This window comes from Aspergillus ambiguus (genome assembly GCF_047715705.1).
Source record: "Aspergillus ambiguus strain CBS 117.58 unplaced genomic scaffold BDV59scaffold_34, whole genome shotgun sequence".
NCBI classification, from domain to species: domain Eukaryota; kingdom Fungi; phylum Ascomycota; class Eurotiomycetes; order Eurotiales; family Aspergillaceae; genus Aspergillus; species Aspergillus ambiguus.
The window spans coordinates 238,575-260,755 of record NW_027395547.1 but is presented as its reverse complement, the minus strand read 5'-3'; the positions used below and the strand labels follow the sequence as shown (position 1 = coordinate 260,755).

The following is a 22,181-nucleotide window of genomic DNA, read 5'->3' as shown; positions in this document are numbered from 1 at the left end:
ACTCACCTCACGCTCAAGTCGTTCCAGTCGGACCGGTCCCGGTCAGCATCGCCGCTAAGAAGCAGGCTAGCCAACACAACCTCGATCAGGTTCCGCAGCGCAGCGCGAACCTCCGAGATCAGAGAACGGTAGCAAAGTAACTGTCTGCTGAGGGGGCCCGAGTAGCCGATGCTCTTGTGTTGCAACTTGGCGATGCAAGCCACGCGGGACACCAGCATATTGAAGCTCTTGTCCTCATCTGCAAGCAACCAGTCAGAATCGCGTCATCCAGAGGGAGGCCGACAGCTCACCTGATCCCCGCATGGGTCCACCGGAGACATGGGAGAACCACGGCTTGGAGTTGAGGAGTCCGAAACGGAGCATCTCAATCGCAAGGAATGTGGCCTCCTCCAGGGAATCCGAGGGTTCCAGCACGGAGAGCGCTTGCTCCAGACAGACGCCCCACTGCGTCAGCTGATGGGTCTTCTCGTCTATATATCCTCGGAGCTGCAAGAACCGCCAGAACACATTGGCGAGGATTTCGTTTTGTGTCGACAGTGGCTGCAATTGTTAGATTCCTTCATGACAGACATCCCCGGGGTCCATACCTGTGCCTCTCTAGCTTTCAGGGACTTGGAGGCAAAGTCCGAGTCCTTCAAACTCTGGACGGCGAACTTGAACAATCCGCAGGATTCCTGGTGAAACGGTTAGACAACGCACAGGGCAAGAGGAAGCGGTAAGCCAACCTGCAGCTTCTTAAGCGAGTCCGGGAGCTGGTCGGTCCGGATCTTCCATGAGGTGATCGTGTCCTTGACTGAGGGAATCGTCTTGAGATTGATCGACGTGTCTGACTTTTCGTCATACCAGGTGCGAACATTGATGACTTTGGTCTGGTAGAATCGGTGGAGGGAGTTCGACAGAAGGCAGATACCCTGTGTGCGGATTGGGGTGAGGCTGCTACCAGCGACCTGGCGGTAGATCTCCGTATCCTCGACTCCCAGAGGGAGAGAAACGAGCACCTCGCCGGAGGTCAGGTAGTTGGGAACGTCCGGGCCCAGCACGCCCTTGGAGAGGTAGAAGTAGAGCTCTTCCGGCAGACGCTGACTGATCAATTCATGCATATCGTTGGACGTATTCTCCGAGTCCATCGGGGCGACGCGGCCTTCTTCATCCATGTAAACATGGTGTTTCACGGTCATCAGGGCCCGCTTGTAGCGGTCCGTGTACTGGAGGTCCTGCATCCGACGATCCTCTTCGAACTGAGCACACAGGGCCAGCGCATTACGACCGGCCACGTTGAACATTGGGAGGGCGTCCCGCACCGCGGCGGGTTTGCCCGGGAACGCAGGGTTTTCGAAGATAGGGAATGTGGGCAGGAACGAAGAGCCGAGCAAGAGACAGAAGTCGAGGAACTGTTCGTTGGAGAGACGGCCCAGCTCTTCCTGGCACGTCTGCTTGGTGACCCAAGAAAATTGGGCGGGATCGATGTCAATGCGAGTGATCAACTTGTCGACGTCGAACATGAGGACTTCGGTAGGTCCGCAGACGGCGTCAACGAGGGGGTTGGAGCCTTTGGCAAGGTAGGACAGCTGCGAGGGAGTAAGTGGTCAGAAGAGCGCGATGGAACACAAGGCGAAATGCGACTGTCGTACCTGGGCCGCGGCGCTGTAAGGAGCCACGATGTAATCCACCTCATTCTGGCGAAGGATACGCTGCAAGAAGCGATAAAGAGATTCCGGCCGAGGGGTACCTGTATCCAGCTGGGTTAGCGGGGGGGCATGCACATGCAGGTGCCGACGACAATCCTACCAGCTCCGCTGAAAGCATCCACGACCTGGTCGGCCTGTTGTTGGTCGTACAGATCCCAGGCCTGTTCAAAGGCGCGTACCGACTCCGGCGAGACGTGGGGTCGCTGGTTCTTGGTGCCAAAGTCTAGGCCATTGAAGACGAAGAGACAGGCAATGCCGAGCTCCCTGAACAGCTGGAGCTCTCTTTCGATATTACTCTTGAGAGCGAAGGGGAAGCCACCCAAGGCGACCAACAGAGGTTCGCGGGTGGAGTGATGAAGGAGGTGCTGGGAGATGTAGTGCGAGGCATCGATTCCGACGACGGCGCCTTTGAGGGCGGAGAGGGGGAGGGAGGAGTGACGGCTGGAGAGCCAGTCATCCAAGGGACGGACTATGAGAGGAGAAGTGGTTAGTGGCACTCCAGAGAGAGGGAGTCAGGAATCGATCAAGCTCACTGGGCATGATTTCTGAGCTCTGGATGTGAGATGGACGTCAAACAGCGGAGACAGGCATAGGCCCGCGGGGGCGGAGAGGACAGAAGGGAGAGACGGCGGATGAAGAGGTTTGCACGGAGGGGACAGAAGATTCGGGGGGCGAGAAGAGGGAGAGTTGGGAGAGATCGAAGGGAGAGTCGTGCAGAGGCAGTGTGTCGGTTTGCGATGGATGATTGATTGATGGTATCATGACCGGTCACGGGAGTCTGGCGAGAAAAAAAATCCGCCTGCCGCCGGAATCGAACGGGCGCCGCTTTTTTCCCCGCCGGCCGACGCCGTCTCTTATCAGCTGTCGATAAGCGGAGAAGGAATCCATCTACTACTACTCATAATTCCATCTCCCACTCGTTTTTCCTCTTCTCTCCTCTCCTCTCCTCTTCTTCGCCTCCTTCAGCTTCTTCATACCCCATGGCTACAGTAGGCCCTCCCATCCAACTCCCCGTCATCGACATCTCCAATCCCAATGACCCCGCCGTGGGCAGGGAAATGCTCGATGCCGCCACCAAATACGGTTTCTTCTATGTGAACAGCTCCGGCTCCGACTTTGCCGTGGCTGACGTCCAGAGAGCCTTTGAGCTGGTATGATGCGGCCCCAACATCCTGAGGAAACACGCAGACTGACCGTCGACAGTCCAAGAACTTCTTCATGTCTCCCGTGGAGGAAAAGGCCGCATGTCGGATCGAGCCGAATGTACGTTACATCATGCTCGCCGAGGCCTGTCCTTACCTACTCTGCTGACCCTCCGTCCAGAACCGGGGCTGGTCGGGAATGCATGTTGAGACACTAGATCCAGAGCATCAACGGGTACGCCGTCGTCCGAATAACAACCGCTGGACGCAGTCTCGTCAAGGCTACCCCGCCACTGACAAGCTCTCCATGCATGCAGACAGGTGACTTCAAAGAGTATGACCACATCCTTCCTCCCAACTCCTCGGTCTCAACCAACTCTAATCGCCCCTAGGGCCTTCAACTTTGGCGAATTCAAGGATGGAAAGGCGCAGCAGCCGCTGCCCGCATCCCTCGCCCCCCACGAGTCGGACATAGGCCATTTCGCCGACCTCTGCAGCAAGACCTGCCACCGCATCCTGACTCTCCTCGCCCTGGGACTCTCCGTAAGCACCCCCTCCCTGTTTCCATCTCCAGGTTTCCGGCCATCCTCACGGCCTTCCCCTCCCATCTAGATCCCAGACGACTTTTTCACCGCCCGCCACGACCCCAGCAAGGGCCCCACGGGCTGCACGCTCCGATATCTCTACTACCCGTCGATATCCTCCCCGGCGACGTCGACCTACCAGCACGACATGGACGTGCGCGCCGGCGCCCACTCCGATTACGGCAGTGTGACGCTTCTCTTCCAGCGGCCAGGGCAGCCGGGGCTGGAGATCCGCACGCCGGAGGGCAGCTGGGCGCCAGTGCCGGTGCAGCCCGGCGGGGGAGCCCCCGCGACGGAAGTTGAACCGCGGGGGTTTGCCTTCCCGCCCATTCTCGTCAACATCGGCGACCTGCTCAGCTACTGGACCGACGGGCTGCTCAAGTCGACCGTGCACCGCGTGGTGTTCCCGCTGGCCGAGCAGCGCAGCCCCTCCCCGCAGGACCGCTACAGCATCGTCTTCTTCTGCCATCCGCTCGACCGCACCGAGCTGGTGCCCGTGCCAAGTGAGCTCGTCACCGCGTACCGCCAGGAGCGTGCCGCGAGCGGGCTCGCCGACGAGAAGGTCGGCTTCGGCGGGGGTGCGGGCCATCTGGAACCGGGGAAGCGGGCCCTCACGGCCGAGGAACATCTCCATTCGCGTCTCGCGGCGACTTACAGCTTCAAGCAGTAGTCGACCGTAGTTGCAAGTCGCTAGTCAGTCTGTGTACACATTACTTGGTATTACGATTATAACGGAGCACGTCGCGTCAACTCGGTGAAGTTATTCAATTCGTAAGGAAACGGTTCAATGTACTATGCATGGGGAATGCACTCGATGCGATAAATACATCCACGATATTGGGATTGACAACCAAAAAGGTAGCCAACGGATCAAAGTAAATAGCACACGGCGACACTTGCCAGAGAAATCGCTCCACTGGAATTGAAAAGCGGGAAGAAATAGGACATATGCGACGCAAGGACGAACAAAGGAAACTCGTCGGGCATGAAAATGAAGTGTCGAGGGTGGGGGATGAAAGCAATAGCAGAGAACAGGGGCAGGGCCAAAATTGGGTAGTTTGCAATGATGAAGTGTGCAAATCATAACCGCTAGAGGGGACTCATGTAAACAATCGACCGGCTTTATGCCCAGCGTTAATGAGACAAGGTTGGGGAAGGCAAAAAAAAAAAAAAAAAAAGGGAGTAATAAATAGAACATAATCGCCAAAAAGAAAAAAGAGGTAGAAGCAAACAGACATACAAAAGGTATCTTGGTGATGAATAGGAACGCCGCCAGGTTCTGAAATGCCATGCACGGGTAGATGGGAAACCTCGATAACATAAACAAAAAGACATAGAAGATGGCGTATATGACGCTATGCAAGGCAGGATGCATTAGGAAAAGTAGACAGTTCATGCGTTCATATCATGGGGTGTGGCACCAGTGGCGGTGGTAAACCCACGCAGCCTTCTGACAGTCCTTGCTGCAGTACTTGGTGCGGCGACAGCGGCGACACTTGGCGAACTGACGCTGGAATTCCTCCCACTTGCCACACTTGTAGTATGCACACTGCCGGATGCCACCTCTCGATTCGTCCTTTCGGCAGAGGTTTCTCATGACGACACAGGCCCAGTACTGCATGTCTTTCGTGTGATGCCGGACGGTGAACTTCTCCACCAGGGGGAAGATATTTACATCGTCCGGGAGCAGGTACTCGTCCTCTTCTTCGGCGGTCTCGACCGGCGCGGAACCATCCTCGAACATTTGGAGCTCACGGTCGACCTTGAGCTTGGGCACGAAGTGGGAGTTCTGGAAGTAGGAGCGAAGGTTGCAGTACTTGGAGACATAGGCGAGGAGCTGGAGGGACATCAGGACGTCCTCATCACGCGGCATCGTGGTCAGGACGTTCTGAGATGCCGTCGCCGATCGGTCGCGGAAGTAGAGGGAGTAGGGGCTGGGAACAATGTTGGGAGAGTTGGTGGTGTTGGCCGCTTGGGCGGGGGATAACCCCAACGTGGGGTTGGTCTGCGTGTCGCCGGTGTTGATGGTGCTTCCATCTACAGTGGAGCGATGGGTGATGTTGAACGTCTCGGCTTCCTGGCCTTCGGAAGGATCCGTCACAGTCAGGTCATGTCCATCGGACACCCCGTTCAGCATGGCCTGTCTGTCACCGACTTCATCGATCTCCATTTGATTCTGGACAATCGGCTCGGTCGTTGCTTCCGACCGGGTGCCGTCCTCCACCGAGAAGGCTTCTCCGTTGCCGTCGTCAGAGTCACCCGAGGCGGATCGCTGTTGTCTCAGAGCAGGCCTTTGCATGGGCACCGTGGTTGGGACATTGTTTCGGGCCTGGATCGGGCCACTGGGCGTCGTGGGGGAATCGGGTTGGGACGTGATTCCGTTCTGTAATCCGGGGAGCATGCTAGGGAGTCGTTCGGTGTCCCGAACGGGGCGTAGTCCGAAACCATCAGCGGCATCCATAGGGGGCAAAGCGGTGGCAAGCGGCTGCATCGCCCGGTGACGATGGCCGCCGGGGTGCAAATAGCGGGTGTCCTGAGTGCGGTGGTTATGAGCCTCTTGGGCGAAGGTGCTCCTCTCCGGCGGGGAAGTCATGGGGGCCCGAGGGGAGGAACTAAGGTCCATAGCGTTGGCATCGGCGGCATGGTTATCCTGGAAATACGGAGGGATTTCGATATTAGGAGGGGGGGCCTGACGGCGAGAGGCACGTTGTTCGTCCAAGTGTGACGGGCGGGAAGAAGGTTCCCCGTTCGTGGGAACGGGCTTGCCATGATGCCTCGATGAATGCCTATGGGTATCCGGATCCGACCGAGCACGAGCCTTGTCGACGACCTTGATGTAATTGTCGAGGATGGTGGCAATGACCGGGACCATATCCGCCTCCACGACTCTGGTCCTCACACTTTCGGAGCCGCGCACGCCAATGTTGACGACACACTGGAAAGCCAGGCTCCATTTCCACATCTCCATCAGGTCCCGACTGCGGCCCTCCTTGAGAATGCATACCAGTCGTTCGATACCGCCATCGACGGTGAGGATATCGCGGATCCGAGCAGAGGAGGTGGTGAGATAGGCCAGATGGTTAAGGGAGTTGATGAGGGGGAGAGTGGATGTACAGTCGAGAGCACGTCTGTCATAGAGGGTGGTCGTGATATTGACAGAGGCCTTGTTGACGTTGGGGATGCTGAAATTGACCTCGCGCATGATGAGCGGCGAGAAGGGACAAACGGTCGACGAGAGATTAGTGTTGTTTTCGATCCAGTCGGAGAGGGACCGATGGGAAACGATGAGGGTTCTCAGAAGTGAAACCCCTAAAGTGAGATCAAACCCGTCGGAAGAAACGTGACCCGAGGGGAGGAAGGACTGAGGGAGGGGGGAGGGGGAGTTGGAAGGACTTTATCCTTCAGTCATGAAGAACTGGCGAAAGGATGATTGCCAGGGTCGTTAATAGACACAAGGGCGGGCGGCTGGTGGATGGAGTGGAGGAGAAGAGGGGATGGATGAAGATGTTTGCAGAAGGATGAGGAGGCGTGAAGGGGAGAGAGTGAGAAGGAGCCAAGACCGGTCCGGCCGTCAGAGACTAGCCACAGGGAATGATTCACCCGCGGAACCACAACCCGTCGAGACTGGGTTAGAGCGGTAGGAGATCACGGAAAGATCTGTATGGAGTAGAGGAAGCGAACAGAAATATACAGGATGATCAGATGGGCTGGGGGGGATGATGAAGACGATGAGGAGGAGAGGAGGAAGAAGAGAGAAGGTGAAGGTCGCGGCTGAGAAGGCGAAAGCGGAGAGTCTTCTCGTCTGGCGCCTGAAGCGCCTCCTGCCTATGCTTCCTGCCCGCCACCACCGGTCTTTACGCTGTACACAGTTCGCTTTTCATTTCTACGGAGTCAACCAGGGAACTGATATTACCCAATGGTTCTCGTTGGACATCATTCCCACCAAATGTCGAGTGATTCTTCATCGCTCCCTCGAAGTCTTCAGCCGCAGCGTCAAATACGAGTACCCCCATAAGGGATGACCCCGATGAGCCCTCCGCGGATATTCTCTGGTCATGTTATGTCGCCACCCAATTCAACATCGGATATGTTGAATCTGATGATGTTCCCGCCAAATTATCAAGATGACTTCGGCCGATCGACACATTCTTCCCCCCTTTCTTCGTCGGTTTGCGACCAAGATTCCGAGATCGTTGTAGTACCACCTGCTTGCACATGGTGGATTCCCCGATCCCCCCCGTTTTCCGACTTACCCACGAACTCTCTCCCTTTGTAGATCGGGGTGCAAGGACCAGGCTGAGAGAATCCACTTTTACCCTCTACACCGTTATTTCGGTAGTGAACCTGAGGACCGCTGAGGACCACTTGGGGCAGGGGCAATCCCGTAGCCAAGGGATGGAAGCACGCGGCCTACACCGAAACACCCTGCCGCCGAAAGGAGTAACTCTGCATTCTGCCCTGTAGAATGCCAAAACTTTATTATCACCCTGGATATCGCTGTTAATCCATCTCGCCCTAGTTCATGTCTGGGTATCTCACCCTTTAGCTCCTGCGTTTGGTTCTTAGAAACGTACGGAATTCATCCAGATCTGTTGCATTTTTCCTAGGGACAATAAACTGTATCGCTATCATGGAGCCCCTACCCCGTATGGCGTACCTGGTAGTATTCTAGGAGTATCTGCATCCTGTTGGCGTAGTCCATTCATCCAACCATAAATCCATGAAAACCCAGCCCTCTACACTCCCTACATTAACCCATATCCCATGTCGCAGAGGGCAATGGCGCAACCTCATCCTGGGCAATAGCAAAATAACAGAAGCAAATATACCTTCCCTGGAGAAGAGCGCACGGACTTGAAGGACCATACACCGTACTGCGCTATGTTTAGAACCAGTCGTTAAGCGCGGGGAACATCTACTGCGTACACCCTCCACCAGGCAATGTCCGTCGGAGTAAACGTTGGAGATACCCCGAATGAACAAATAAGGTCCATTTTATTCTTGTTTGGAGCAGTTGATGAAGGTTCACACATCCTTCGTGTTTACCTGTAGGTCTTCGTGTTTTGTGTTGGAGTGTTTCATCGGGGTGATCTAAAAGTATATATTGGCCAGAGGTCTAGTCGTGGCACAGCCGTAGTCTCTTCCCGTTTGTTAACCATCACATCAGAATCCTTTTATTTCAAAAAATGCCCACATCATCACCGCTGTACGGTATACAGCTCCTAACCCACACGTAAAAGGCAACATCCCATGCAGCAATCGCTGAGTGCCCTCAAACCTAGGCGCGATTAGGTTATGGCCATCTCGGCAACCTACCCACGATATATTAATCGGGTGTAACCTAATTCAGCTCATCAACTCAGTCTAACGAGAAATCCCAGGGCCCGTACGTCATTGTGATGGATGGCTTCAAAAGTAACCACTGCAAATGACCCATCTCAGACGGAGCGCCACCAGCCTGGGAATCAGGTTCCTGACAAATTGGCTCCATCATGCGGGTAAGCCACAAGGACTAAATGGCCATTATTAATCCGGGAGGATGATTAATGACAACCGTCCGTTGCCAGAGGGGCGTCCGAAGAACTAGTCAGGCACGGTTTCAGGCGATCAGCTTAGCGGTGGAGATAAGCCCTCCGGATGGATAAGTTCAGAGCAATATCCGGACCACTTAGAACGATGGGAGTAGAGGTGGCCAATTTCCCGTATTAGGATGGAGACCAGACCCGCTTCAGGCACATTGACCACTGTTCTCTGCAAATCGTGCGATGGACCCGCCCGGTAATGTGAAGAACATCTCGTACACAGTAAAAAGCTATAGACGCAGTAACCACGGTCTAGATGGAGAGATGAGAGCTGGATGTGGTCATCTTGGGAGAATTGCCTGACAAGAGGCACCTCATCTTACAGGATAGGTGTGGCAGGATGGGGTGTGTGAAATGTCAAGCTTAGCTCCCTTTGAGATCGTGCGGTGAAAGTCCAAACTCCACGTTCGGAACTCATCGCATAGACTCTACCTTGTGTTTAAGGTAGCAAGGTACAGAGTCACCGGGACCGGTAGGGATTGACTTTGTATGAATCAATGGCATACCGTCGCAACTCCCGCGGCTTCCTCTACGCAGCATTGATCATTACCGAGGCAGACCAAATAGAATCCAACGGGAGCGCCTCATGGTCTACCTTCAGCTTCTCAGCCGGTTCAGTCTCGAGGGGACTTGTTGGCCTGTGAGCAAGACACTACAGCGTACGTAGGTATTTTTGGGGAGTAAGTATGATGTCAATTCTCCATGGCCGGATATGGAGTGCAGGTATCTTGCATGTGTGCTGTCAATTGGGAAGAGGGGAGTGGAGCGAATTTGCATGTGTATTGGACCGGCTGGGGAGGAAGGACCGGCATAAATTGCGATAGTCCAATATGATACAGTGTTGCACCCTGTTCAAATTTAAAGCGTCGTAATGATGATGCAGGCTAGTAATTTCGGTACTAACGGTTTGTAGATTGATAGACCGGCGGAGCAGCGGAAGGATCGGCCTCCCAAAGGAATTCTTTGCAGGAAAGCCACCCCTGAGCTCGGCCGGGTCTTGTCGTGACGGCGGGAGGTCTCCCATTGGGAGAGTTCCTTGAGGGGGAAGGGGGGGTTTGAACACCGTACGCGATGTACGGCGTCCGTCTACGGAGTACAAGCCAATTCTGATGGTGTTGGAAGCCCGGAAGCTGGAGGAATTTCCTAAATCCAGAAGGACTGAGACGGAGATGTATCAAATGGGGGTTTATGATGATTGACCGGTGCTCATGCGTATGAGGCGTTATTGGTGGAGCCCAGTGCTTAGAATAAATGATTGATAGAGAGAGTCCTTGACGGATCAGGATGGCTGAAGTGGTTTACTGCGTACTGCGTTATTATTTGTATTATTATTTTGGGTTGGCATGATTGATTTGATATGGTTCCTTTGGGTATCCCAAGCCTTCTCCCCCCTTTTCTCAACGTCGATTTCCATTTTCCACCAATATGCTCCCCACATAGGACTACTAATGTCTTTGATCTCCTCCACTTCGGAGAATGGCCAGGGCCAACCAGAAGGACAGCCAGAGCCCCGGCCGGTCCACAGGAATTTTAAAAGGTACCAGTGTCGAAAGGTTCTTCTGAATCCCCTTAAAGTTCCCCTAAGGCGTGAATGGGGAGTTTGTGCTGGATGGGATTGTAGGATAAGGAGTAGATTAGACGAGATGTGGTTTATGTTTGATTCTGCCTGTATACGTATTGGCAGATATATCTACCTAGGTACCTAAGGTATGCTCGTAGGTGCCGGTGAGGATCCAAAGCTCCTGTCGGTAATGCGATACGGTGGTGAAATGGGGCCGTGTTGTGGAGGAGGGGAAAGGGCCATCGATTTACCCGTCCAACCCGACCAGCCAATGATGGGGGAGCGTATGTGTAATTACGGCGTACGCCAACCTGGAAATCGACCCGGAGTGGACATCGTCATCATTTTCCTGTCCTCTAGGTGATCTCCTGAGGATAACTACCAACGCTTCGAGTATAGAAAGAAATACGGACCTAGTAGGGTATTTGGATGAATTCTCATATACCTTGCGAAGGATCAACCAATTCTTCTACGTACAACTCGTAAACCCTAAACCAAGACTCCCTACCTAGGTCCTGCAGTAGTACTTAGTAGTATAGGAGGTAATCAATTGAAGCAACTGAACTAAACCGTAGCTCGTTAATAGGAGAATTCTCCCATCCTGGTTCTCCCCATTCGTTGTTTGATCCTACTAGGACTCTCTAGAGGGTTGTCCTCGTTCCCTGCTCTTCCGAGTTTTCCCCTTTCTCCTATCTCCACCCTTGAATCCTCATTCTGACCCTCTTGGGACTCTCATTCGAATCAATTCCCCCTCGATTTTATTTCGCAACCTTTCTGAACCTTTCTGCAGTCCTGTACTCTGGTTCCCCTACCGACAGCGCCTACTGCGCCTTCTGCCTCTAAACGCCCGAACCACCACCACTGCCCCGGGTCGAAACTTTCTTTCGCTCGGTCGCTTCCGCCGTGCTCGCTCCACACCCAATCAACCACCCCCCTCTCCTCTCTCTCTCTCTCTTCCCTCTCCCTCTCCTCTCTTCCTCTTCCACCACCTTCTCTTCCCTACTCTCTTTTGTTCCCTCAACCTTTCTACTCCCCACCCTCTACCCCCTACCCTCTACCTTCTACCGCCTCTTCCCGCCCTCCTCCCCTCTTTCGCTCGACTCCCCTGGATCACACCACGCCGCCTCCGGTCAACCGCATTCCTTCTCCCTCAACCACGCCCATCTCTCAATTGACCTTTTCCCTTTCCAGGGGTTTCCTTTATCGTCATGGCAGCCGATATGAGCGGCGAACAAATGCAGGCCAAGATCACCGCCGCCCGGCGCGAAGCTGAAGGTCTGAAGGACAAGATTAAGCGCAGAAAGGATGAGCTCGCCGATACCACCCGTATGCATTTCCCCATCCCCCCTGCGACCCAATTCGCCCTCCGAGTCCCTCTCCGAGTCCCTCTCCGAGTCCCTCTCCGAGTCCCTCGGATGACTGTCATCCTCGTTGCAATTTACTGACCGTCCGTTCCTTTGTTTCCCTCAGTCCGCCAAGTCGCCCAGAACCAGACCGACACGTTGCCCCGTATCGGCATGAAGCCCCGACGGACGCTCAAGGGTCACTTGGCCAAGATCTACGCCATGCACTGGTCGACCGACCGTCGTCATCTCGTCTCCGCCTCGCAAGACGGCAAGCTCATCATCTGGGACGCCTACACCACGAACAAAGTCCACGCCATCCCCTTGAGGTCCTCGTGGGTCATGACCTGCGCCTACGCTCCTAGCGGAAACTACGTCGCCTGCGGTGGTCTGGACAACATCTGTTCCATCTACAACCTCTCCTCCCGCGAAGGCCCGACCCGCGTCGCGCGCGAATTGTCCGGTCACTCCGGCTATCTTTCCTGCTGCCGCTTCATCAACGATCGCCGCATCCTCACCTCGTCTGGAGACATGACTTGCATGCTGTGGGATATCGAGTCTGGCTCCAAGGTCACCGAGTTCGCCGACCATCTGGGCGATGTCATGTCGATCAGCATCAACCCGACCAACCAAAACATCTTCGTCTCCGGTGCCTGCGACGCCTTCGCCAAGCTCTGGGATATCCGTACCGGAAAGGCCGTGCAGACTTTTGCTGGACACGAGTCAGATATCAACGCCATCCAGTTTTTCCCCGACGGAAACGCCTTCGGAACGGGCTCCGACGATACCTCCTGCCGCCTGTTTGATATCCGAGCGGACCGGGAGTTGAACATCTACCAGGTAAATTTCTGTAGTCTCTTCGAACCTACAATGGTCAAGACTAATCATCGGTTCAGAGCGACCAAATTCTCTGTGGTATCACATCGGTTGCCTTCTCGGTTTCCGGAAGACTGCTATTTGCGGGTTACGATGACTTTGAATGCAAGGTAAGCTTGGTTTCGATTGACAGCCCCCCCAATCGGTTCCCCGGATCAGCCAATTGACGATCTCGACAGGTGTGGGATGTGCTTCGAGGTGACAAGGTCGGCTCCCTGAGCGGTCACGAGAACCGCGTAAGCTGTCTGGGAGTCAGCAACGATGGCATCAGCTTGTGCACCGGTTCTTGGGATTCTCTGGTAAGTGTCGGGCATCCTTTGTTCGTCCCCCCACGCATGCTAATTTGCCTCTCCGTATAGCTCAAGGTCTGGGCCTGGTAAAGAAAATGAAAACCCTCAAAAAAGCAAAGATACCCTGTCTCAATCTTGCAAGTCCTTATCCGCAATTTCTTCTATTTGTGCGCCAATAGGTCGAATGTCTGCCGCGATTGTACGATAATTTTTTTTTCCGGGGAAGAAGTTTGTCGGGTTCGTCTTATAATGTGTACTATTCGGGGATGCCGACGAAACCTCCCAGCACCGACAGAGGCCTGGTGGTCCCAAGTCGGACGATTCGAGGCCCCAATCACAAAGGAGGGACAATGCCGTTGCCAATCGACACCACGCTTTGAAGCTGTTGGTGCGGTTGTTGGAGATTCCCTTCGGGGTCTTTGCGAGCTCCGACAGTCTGCAATCGTTTTCCTATGTGCCCTCGCTTTCCTTTTCCTTTTCCCATATCGTTCCTGTCCAAGTATGTTACCTTCTTCTCCATGGTTGGAATCTCTTCTCTTTACTCTTTCCCCCGCCCTTTTTTTTTTTTTCTCCTTTTTCGCCCCCTCCCAATGACTGTTTGCTTCCAGTCACCTCATGCATTGATCGTCACACTGGTGGCGGACAGGGAGGGAATGTTTCTGGATAGGCCATGATGTTTTGCGTGATTCGATTTCGTTTTCCTTACTATCTTGACTAATCGATGTTCCCTGTCTCTGAAAGTGTTGCATGTGCCATTTGATTGATCTCATGAGGAATTCTCTCGACCTGGTGTTGGGTCCTGTTACCTTTCAGCGACTTCTTTTCTTCTTCTGACTCTTTTGACCCTTTATATTTTGATAGCCCTTGATTCTCCCTATGCTGAGACTGGGAGAGACGAGTAATAGGTGGTGATTAGCACGAATGGCATAGGTTGTACTTTTGGAGGGCTGGCTGAGTTAGCATAGAAAGAGATTTGATAGACCTTGTCTTTGACCATGGTACTCCGTAGAGGTCGCGAGCCATTGACTTGGTTGCCTGACGAGAGTCGTACAAGAGGAATCGACCCCCACGAGTTGTTCCACCCCTCGTCGACTGTCAGTCGCACGACTTGGATCGATCGACGGCGTCGGGCGTGGAGACATGAAACATGTCATGACCGGTGAGATCCACCGACGGCGACGGTTATACTTCCCTTTCTGGCTTGTTGGCGAGCGACAAGGCAAGTGTGAATGGAGAGATGGTGATCTCTGTATCATCTGGTGTCTTCCTCCTCGACTACATCCCTGATCCGGCAAAGATGGCGATGAATCGAAGCGACGAAGAAGCTTCTACTCCACCCGTCGGTGGCTGAGGCGATCTCCACTTCCTGAAACATCCTCCTCTCTCAATCCAACGTCAGGGGAAGCAAAAAGGGGACTTTGGGTTCTATATTCTCGTCCACAAGCCTCCTCTCTCCAACTCGGCCGCTAATCTCGTCGATTGTTTCATCTGCCGCCACTCTGTAGCCCGATCCGAGTCGATCAGTTCCTCGCCATCTCCGATTGCTTGTCAGGGGTGTTGGGGGGCTATCTGAAACTGACCTCCGGCCGGCGCCCTCTGTTGTCGTCGTCAACCGTGGTCGGGACTCCCCGAGGCTCTACGAGACCCCGAGCAAGGGATCCGAACAAAAGAGACAAAGAAGAAAGCCAGGAGATCCAAAGGTATTCTTCTCGGAGAATCAGAAGCACACTGGTCGCTGGGGATCATACCAGAAGGGCTGAGCGGACGAGGCACCCTCGGCCGCAGATCCAAGCGCAACAACCCACACCAATAAGCCTAATAATATCATCATCGCAAGCGTTTCCCGCTTCCTCCACCCTCCCCCATCACAACGCATTGTTCGTGGCCCTATTAAACTCTACTCGCTCTCCTTGCGTGTTCTTAATCTCGCTCTCTCCCTCCCTCCCTTTCTCTTTCCCTTCTCTTTTTCTCCTTCATCATGTCTGCCACCCAGGACGAATTCAATCGCCTCGTGCAGAGCAACCGCGAGAAGGTCTCGACGCACCCCGAAGACCGGGACAACGACTCCAACCTCTCTGACGACGACAACGACAGCGATCATCCCCAGTTCTCCGATTCCGAAGACCACCATCCCTCCGCCATGGGTTCCCGCGCCACCCCCGCCTGTCACATTCCCAATACCGTCTTCGACGCCAACACCGGACCCAAGGGCGTCATCGCCGACGCCCAAGCCTTCGAGCGCGCCCGCAAGTCCTCCTTCCGCAAGTCCCTCTTCGGCTCCGGCCATGCCCGCACCTCCTCCAAGTCCGTCACCGACAATGCCAACCTCCTGCACAACTCCCCGCCGCCGGACGGCTCCCCCAGCGACGACGAGGAGCGCTTCCTGCGCGAGTGGCGCGAGTCGCGCATGCAGGAACTGCAGAACCGAAGCCTTCGCCGGCCGAGTCCCCGCCGGAGAATGTACGGAAGGGTCGACGACGTCGATGCCGTGGGGTATCTCGACGCCATTGAGAAGGTGCCTTCAGATACGGTGGTGGTCGTGTGTGTCAATGACCCGGAGGTAAGTGTCTTGGAATGACTGGGCTGAACGCCAAGTGCTAATGGTGTGCTAGTCTAATGTCAGCGCCCTCGTCGAAGACTGCCTGGATACCATCGCGCGTCGACAGCCCAGTGTCCACTTTGTGAAACTCCACCACGAGATCGCCGAGATGGATCACATCGAAGCCCCCGCTCTGCTGGCCTACAGGGGCGGGGACGTTTTTGCGACGATCGTCGAGATCCCTCATCAGATCCCCAAGGGTCGAGACTGCACTGCAGACACGTTGGAAGATCTCCTCAAGATGTACGTCATGCGATGTCCCCTCCCGATCTGCAGGTCAACCCGATGCTAACGATGCTCGTTGTAGGCACCGAGTGCTGTGATCCAGCTCTCGTATATCCTCCGTCTATCTCCAAAGTGATGTAAAAGCGTAGCGAGCGTCGATTTTTCCGTCCTTCGACTTCCACAGGGCCTCTCCCCTTCCCTTGTCTCCTTAGAGCACGGTTGTTCCTACAGGCGTTCTGGTTGGGTGACATAGATTGATTGGTCGATTGTTGCTGTATTTGAACTTGAGATATCCAAGCAATTCATCTTTGCATACAAATGTACTTGATCTGTGTTTCCTAGGAGTTTTGTACTGTTATGGTTGGACCTGGTTCGACAAGATCCATCTGGCACTAACCGCTCATCAGACCCCTGGACGGGACGCTCAATCATCACCAGAGACGTCTCACACTTTCATACCTATTCAGACTCCATGCAAGCCGTTGCCCTTCGGCGATCACAAGGCTAGAGGTCTGAACATGCCTGACACTCTTGCATGCGCTTCGCACAGCGGGCATTGACTAGATGGCCTAGTGTGTAATCGCGCTGTATGATAGGCAAAACACACGACCGAGCATGGGGGCCATTTACGGAGTGTCCAACCACATCATGGCACAGCGAATATCGTCACGATCAGCACGGCCTAAACCCCTCAGCCTCATTCTCCATGATAGAGGAGGGTAGGCGTTACTCACCAACGATGGCGGGCGTTTCCCTCCTGAGGCCTGTTTCTGTCGTCTTCCGCATCGATCGTTCCTCATCAGCGCGGAGTATAATTGACTTCATGTCACGATGGTTGTTGATGTGGGACTTTGTGCGGACCCGAACTATGTCTTTGCCAACTTCACCAATCTGATGGAATGTGACACGGCTCATGGCTTTGGATACGAGCGCACAGAGAGCAACCCTTACACCAGAACCGTGTGGAACTGCGTCAACGAGTATTGCAAGAGCCCCGACCCCAGCCTGAACGGGTGTCGGAATTACTACCATGAACCCTGGCCTGGGGGCCGTCCTTTCAACTTCACCGTGGATCGCGAACTCCAGTCCCTCGAGAGTTACAACGTCTGTTTCGATATTAAAAACGAGGCCAACGCAGACATCGCCGGGCCCGGGGTAAGTGACTGGCCCCGGACCCCGAAGACGCCCTGACCAACGTCAATCCCACCAGGTGTATATCTCCTATCTGCTGCAGCTGGGGATCGTTTTCTACCTGTTTCTCTTCCTCCGTGCCTTCCGCCTGATCCCTACCCTCGTCGCATGGACAAACCGGCTGAAGCACAACCCTCGACCCGACAAAACGACCCAGACCGCGATGCGCCGGATCTTCACCCAACATGACCTTGCGCTCCGCACCGTCCTGTACGAATTCCAAGAAGCGCAGTGCTGGTTCATCCTCGTCTCTCTGGCGGCCATCCTCGCCGCCCAACAATACACCCGGGTCTACGAGGCGTCCACGCTGCAGGCGCTCTGGTCGAACCAAGCGATCGCCGCCATGGTCGTCAGCGCCGGCATCATCCCCATCCTGATGGGCGCATGGAGCCTCCAGAAATGGCACCGGCTCACCCCGTGGATCTTCTTCCTCTCCTGCGCGACCTTCATCCTCGCCGAGGTGACGCTGTACACCCTCCAAACGCCGGAACCTAGCCTCCTCGCCCCGATCGAGGGCATCCCGCTCCGGCCCAGCTGCGGCGGACACGCCCCGCCCCTCATCTACTGCCTTGACCCGGGTTCGACCCTGAGACTGCTCACCCCGGCCAAGGCCTTCCAGACGCGCCTGAACCCGGCCTGCCTGGCCATCTGGGCCTCGACCGTCATCATGTGGGCGTGGACCTTCATCGGCGAGCATGCCGGCGCGGAATCGGGTTCGCGCCGCGGGGTGCGCCGGCGCCTGGCGAGCTTCCACGCCCGCGTGCAGCAGCGCCTGCGCGAGCGGTGGCCAGCGGGCCTCCTCGCCGTGCTCGCGCTGATCATCGAGCTGCTCCTCGTCGCGGCCGTGTGTCTCGACGCGATCAACTTCTGGCGCATCAAACGCGCCGGGGCGGTCAATTTCGCGGACTGGGCCTTTGGCCAGCTCATCGCTATTGCTGTCTGGCTTCCCGTGGTCAGCAAGTACTGTCTTATCCTGGGTAGGGACTGTGCGCATTGTTGTTGTTGTTGGTGTTCCTCGTGCTGACGCCCTCTAGGCGGCATCGAGTCGTACTCGTACTCGCGCTTCCCTCGTCCGTACAAGATCATCAAGGAGCCCGAGGAGGAACCCAGGAAGGACTTTGAGTTCACCCCTCTACCGACGTGAGCCCGTCCAGACGGCGTTTATTCCATATTTGTGCGATTCGCATCAGCTGTTCGAGGAGACAGCCTACTCGAAGACTCCCCGATGACATGGACCTTGCGGAAGTGCTCCGACACGCGAGTTGTGGTGGTCTGTCATGAGGACGACCCGGTCTTGTGGACAGTCAGTTCCTTTTTGGACAATTATCCAGCACTCCACAATCCCTTCACACTCAATCACGACTGGGTACTAGATACCAAAAATGGTCAATTATAGTAACCTATCCTGTTTATTCAAATCCGTAAATACCCCGACCCCACCGGACGATCCCTCTACCTTTTCAGTCCCATAGTACAGGCGGTGATATATCCATCCGGCCCACGTAAGCCTGGCCCAGCGCACGCGCGCGTGCGTGGCGACGATCTCAACAAGAAAAAAGCAAAGGGAGGACAAAAAAGAAAGAAAAAGAAAAACCCCGCGTTCGTTCGTTCTTTTGTTCCTCTCCAGTTCCTTGGAATCAATCAGAAATACAAGCTAGAGTTAAGAGAAGAGGGGATAAGAGCAAAAGCGAGAGAAACCAGCATACAGGAAACGCGGAAAAAGAACATGAGGTAGACCTCGTAAATGAAACGCCACCCCCCAATCACAGAGCGCCCTTCTCCTGTGTGAAATCCCACAGCATCTTGATTAGAGAATCCGGTAGGGTATAAAGGTCGACGTGGAATTCTCCCTCTGCAGCGGTGCGTCAGTAGATAGACACACTACAACTGGAAAGAATGGGGGTTGCGTACGCTCCACATCGTTCTTGGTGTACGAGTCCGGGGCCTTGTTATCGTGGACCATCTGCACCACCTGGAGGAGGTCGTCTTCTCCGAGCTTCTGCAGGCCATCGGCCAGCTTGTCCATGTCGACCTGTCCATAGAGTTAGACGCCATGCGATGCGGGCAATACTCGCAAGAAGCAAAAAAACAAACATACGTTCTTGTCCGTTTTCTTCTTCTTCTTGGAGCCCTCCTCGCCGGCAGCGGCACGTTTGGACTTGACGCCGTTCTCGTCGCCGGGAACGGGGCCCGACTCACGGAGGGCCGCCAACAGGGCGGGCTTGGGGTTCTTGAACGTCTAGATGGGGGAGGAAAAAGTCCGTTAGCCGAGCGAGCGCCGAGCGCGCACGGGTTGATAAAAGAGGCAACGCACAATCAGATGCTTGGACTCGTAGCGCGTCTGCCCGAAATTGAGGTCGTGCGTGAGATGGTAATCCTTGTCGGCTGTGAGGGTGATCTGCATGTCGAATTCACCCCATCCTTCTTCCGAGATGCGGAACGGGGGGTTCTTGAAGGCTGTATTGGGCGCTGTTAGCCAGGATCGCAGCGTAGACCTGTCTCACCGCACGAGCATCGATCTCGACCCCCCAACGCCAGGGCGAAGGGACAGGATGGAGGGAGGGAAACGTACTCTGGATCGCGCGGTCCCCGAAACTGGGGTGAAGCGTATATGTCACCTTGTCGAAGACATTCGCCGAGACCTGGTCGCCGTGCTCGTTGAGGAGGTAGATTTCGATGGACCACGACCGGAGGGGGAAGCCCTCGACACCAGAGTCCTTGTTTCTGTAGAGAGAAACGGGGGGTAATCAGCAAAGATCGATCCCGACAGGTATGCGATACAACCGCGTGAGGCTGCCACTGGGGAGAGAGGCGTTGCGCGAGAGGTCGGTCGCGCGCGGAGGAGAGGTAGGAAGAGGAAGCCGGGGAAACGTACACGATGTGCTGCTCGGTGACGAGCCGGACATTTCTTTTCACCTGCGTCAATTGACGGAACCCGACGTGTCAGTGATATGCGATAGGAAATATCAGGCAGGGTGGAGGGCGAGCGAATCGACTCCGACTCACGTCAGGCATCTTGCTAGCGAGCGACTCCGTTCAGGTGCAGAATTGGCCGGAAGAGAAACGAAGGCGACAGGATTCACAGGGCGGCAACCCCGTGGGAACGAGAGAACTGGCGTGGGAAGGGGAGGAAGAAAGCCGTGGGAGCCTCTTCGCGCTGGTCCAGGACAGCAGAAAGTCAGGTCGGCGTGAGGCAAACGCGGACCGCAGGACGAAGAGTTGGGTAAGACGAGGGAGAGGAGACGAGAGGATGGAGAGGACGGCGTGGAAGGAGGTGTTGGAAGAGGGAAGGCCCAGCGAGGTGGAATTGGATGGATGATGGCGGAGGGGAATGCGGATGTTGATGTTCTTTTGAGCTCTTCCGCTCGCTCGCCCGCCACTTGCTGGCACACAAACTTATCACAACGGCCTACAGTCTATTCTCCTGGAATCTTCCGTTCCAATTCGCTACGAGATTTTAGACAGAATCTATCGTCTCCAAAAAAAAAAAAATCTGTTCCATACATCAAAAGAGCAACGGGTGTTCGTGCATTCAACATATATTCGAAGGATTCGTACGTCTATCTACTGCCAACTCAACCGCGAAACGATCGTTCGATCATCCCACCAAAACAGGCTGAGCTGGCCGGGTGTTGGGTTGACTCGTGGTCGTCGGACGACCGCCATGTCGAATTTGCTTTCTCTCACTCGTGTGAACGGGGTCTGGGATAGGGGGGAATAGGTGAAAGGGGACGATGACTAGCGGTGGAGTCAAAAGGCGAGGGAAGGGAAGGGGACGAGACGAGTGGGAACGACGTTTTTTGGGGTGAAGCTCTCGTGGACCGATTAGAAATCACTCTCAAAAGCACATTGCGGGATTTCATGGTTTCCAAAAGCATCCAGTCTTTGCGGTTACTGCTCGGAAGCGAGGAGCTTCTCGTTCTCCTGCTGAGCCTTCTCGAAAGCCTCCTTGAACTGGTTGGCATCTGCGAGTCACGGTCTGTTAGCGGCTGCTCCCTCCATGCATCCCGAACAGAACAAGACTCACTCTCGCTGTTGGCAAAGCGAATCGCCAAGGTCGATGCCTCGGGCTCGCCCTCGCTGACATCGGCGGCGGCGTTCCACACCCAGCTGCGGTCGCTACCGACGTTGGGGTTCAATTTCATATCAGGCACGACTGGAACCCGCGTCAGCATTCAGCATTTCCAAACCGACGCCCCCGTCCCTCCAGACGGCATGCACTTACTGTAGTGGTTGGCGCAGACCTTCAGGGTCTTGTCCCGACGCATCACCAGACGAGTCTTGTGGTTCTCCTTGTGCTTGAGGAGACGCACATCTCCGGTACCACGCTCCTTCCATTCCTTGCTCTCGCGGTCGAACCGGAACAGCTTGGCCCGCATCTTGAAGGTCTGCTCCTCGAGTTCTTCGTTGGTCTTGGTCTCAACCTTCTCCGTCAGGTGGATGACAGGCTCGAAGTGAACATCGGGAGACTCGGGCGCCTCGTCCTATAGAGAGAGATTGACCCGGTCAGCCATCCAAGTCATAAATGATCACGATAAGAGGGCGCATGTGCGGCAGCGACTTGTGTTCCAACCCTCCGCCGGATGGATGCAGGGCGTAAAACGCGCAGATCGACTGTAAGAACTGCATGAAACCACTCACCTCTTCTTCAGCCTTCTTGGCCTTGGAGGAGCCCGAAGGCTCCTCCTTGTCGTCCTCGGGCTCCTCCTTCTTTTCCTTCTTGGGGCCGCCACCGAACATCGAGAAGACGCTGTCGGTGGTCTTGGGAGCAGCCGTCTCGGTCGTGGGCTTCTCCTCTTCAGCCTTGGGGGTTTCGGTGGTGGCGGGAGTGGTCTCCTGGGGCTTCTCAGCCTCAGGAGCGGTGGTGGGGTCAGGCTTGGTGTCAGACATTGTGATGAGGGAATGCGGTAATCTGGAGGCGAGAGAATGTGAGTAAGGAGGAAGACCCGAGGCAAGAATAAGAGGGGGGGATTTACCAGAGAATATTCAATTCGGATGGAGGTGGAAGGGTATCAAGAGTGGACAGTATTCTTTGGGGGGGAAGTGGAAAGAGGGGGGGAAAATATGGACTGTTTTTCTGGTGGGGAGGAGGTTCGTTGC

General features: G+C 55.2%; 8 protein-coding genes across 8 annotated transcripts; 5 read left to right on the top strand and 3 right to left on the bottom strand.

Moving 5' to 3' along the window:
* The first annotated feature begins 245 nt into the window (after positions 1–245).
* Positions 246–545, top strand: BDV59DRAFT_98919 (uncharacterized protein). Its single transcript, XM_073697467.1, has one exon. It carries the CDS (start codon positions 302–304, stop codon positions 455–457), a length of 156 nt encoding a protein of 51 aa, XP_073545004.1. The 5' UTR covers positions 246–301; the 3' UTR covers positions 458–545.
* A 2,059-nt stretch (positions 546–2,604) lies between these two features.
* BDV59DRAFT_185115 (putative oxidoreductase, 2OG-Fe(II) oxygenase family) lies at positions 2,605–4,584 on the top strand. Its single transcript, XM_073690793.1, has 6 exons — positions 2,605–2,839; positions 2,892–2,951; positions 3,012–3,065; positions 3,148–3,164; positions 3,223–3,373; positions 3,443–4,584. The coding sequence occupies exons 1-6, from the start codon at positions 2,669–2,671 to the stop codon at positions 4,082–4,084; spliced, it is 1,095 nt and encodes a 364-aa protein (XP_073545003.1). The 5' UTR covers positions 2,605–2,668; the 3' UTR covers positions 4,085–4,584.
* samB (MYND-type zinc finger protein MUB1) lies at positions 4,573–7,206 on the bottom strand. The gene has a single exon (XM_073690792.1). The coding sequence runs from the start codon at positions 6,614–6,616 to the stop codon at positions 4,820–4,822; it is 1,797 nt and encodes a 598-aa protein (XP_073545002.1). The 5' UTR covers positions 6,617–7,206; the 3' UTR covers positions 4,573–4,819.
* Positions 7,207–11,208: 4,002 nt separating this feature from the next.
* BDV59DRAFT_98860 (WD40 repeat domain-containing protein) lies at positions 11,209–13,337 on the top strand. The gene is made up of 5 exons (XM_073697466.1): positions 11,209–11,883; positions 12,028–12,740; positions 12,797–12,886; positions 12,956–13,075; positions 13,136–13,337. The coding sequence occupies exons 1-5, from the start codon at positions 11,766–11,768 to the stop codon at positions 13,154–13,156; spliced, it is 1,062 nt and encodes a 353-aa protein (XP_073545001.1). The 5' UTR covers positions 11,209–11,765; the 3' UTR covers positions 13,157–13,337.
* A 1,346-nt stretch (positions 13,338–14,683) lies between these two features.
* On the top strand, positions 14,684–16,302 carry BDV59DRAFT_98832 (phosducin family protein). Its single transcript, XM_073697465.1, has 3 exons — positions 14,684–15,626; positions 15,679–15,908; positions 15,973–16,302. The coding sequence occupies exons 1-3, from the start codon at positions 15,045–15,047 to the stop codon at positions 15,986–15,988; spliced, it is 828 nt and encodes a 275-aa protein (XP_073545000.1). The 5' UTR covers positions 14,684–15,044; the 3' UTR covers positions 15,989–16,302.
* Positions 16,303–16,721: 419 nt separating this feature from the next.
* Positions 16,722–18,225, top strand: BDV59DRAFT_204629 (uncharacterized protein; the record flags this gene model as incomplete). Its single annotated transcript, XM_073694495.1, has 3 exons — positions 16,722–17,045; positions 17,101–18,058; positions 18,116–18,225. 3 exons carry the CDS (start codon positions 16,722–16,724, stop codon positions 18,223–18,225), a joined length of 1,392 nt encoding a protein of 463 aa, XP_073544999.1.
* A 233-nt stretch (positions 18,226–18,458) lies between these two features.
* On the bottom strand, positions 18,459–20,484 carry BDV59DRAFT_185100 (putative transcription initiation factor subunit (TAF30)). Its single transcript, XM_073690791.1, has 7 exons — positions 20,088–20,484; positions 19,957–19,997; positions 19,654–19,805; positions 19,396–19,538; positions 19,180–19,320; positions 18,993–19,113; positions 18,459–18,933 (listed from the first exon to the last, which is right to left on the bottom strand). The coding sequence occupies exons 1-7, from the start codon at positions 20,094–20,096 to the stop codon at positions 18,845–18,847; spliced, it is 696 nt and encodes a 231-aa protein (XP_073544998.1). The 5' UTR covers positions 20,097–20,484; the 3' UTR covers positions 18,459–18,844.
* An 18-nt stretch (positions 20,485–20,502) lies between these two features.
* Positions 20,503–22,170, bottom strand: BDV59DRAFT_185099 (Ran GTPase-binding protein YRB1). The gene is made up of 5 exons (XM_073690790.1): positions 22,058–22,170; positions 21,723–21,993; positions 21,307–21,565; positions 21,109–21,237; positions 20,503–21,046 (listed from the first exon to the last, which is right to left on the bottom strand). Exons 2-5 carry the CDS (start codon positions 21,969–21,971, stop codon positions 20,973–20,975), a joined length of 711 nt encoding a protein of 236 aa, XP_073544997.1. The 5' UTR covers positions 21,972–21,993; positions 22,058–22,170; the 3' UTR covers positions 20,503–20,972.
* Between the last annotated feature and the right edge of the window lie 11 nt (positions 22,171–22,181).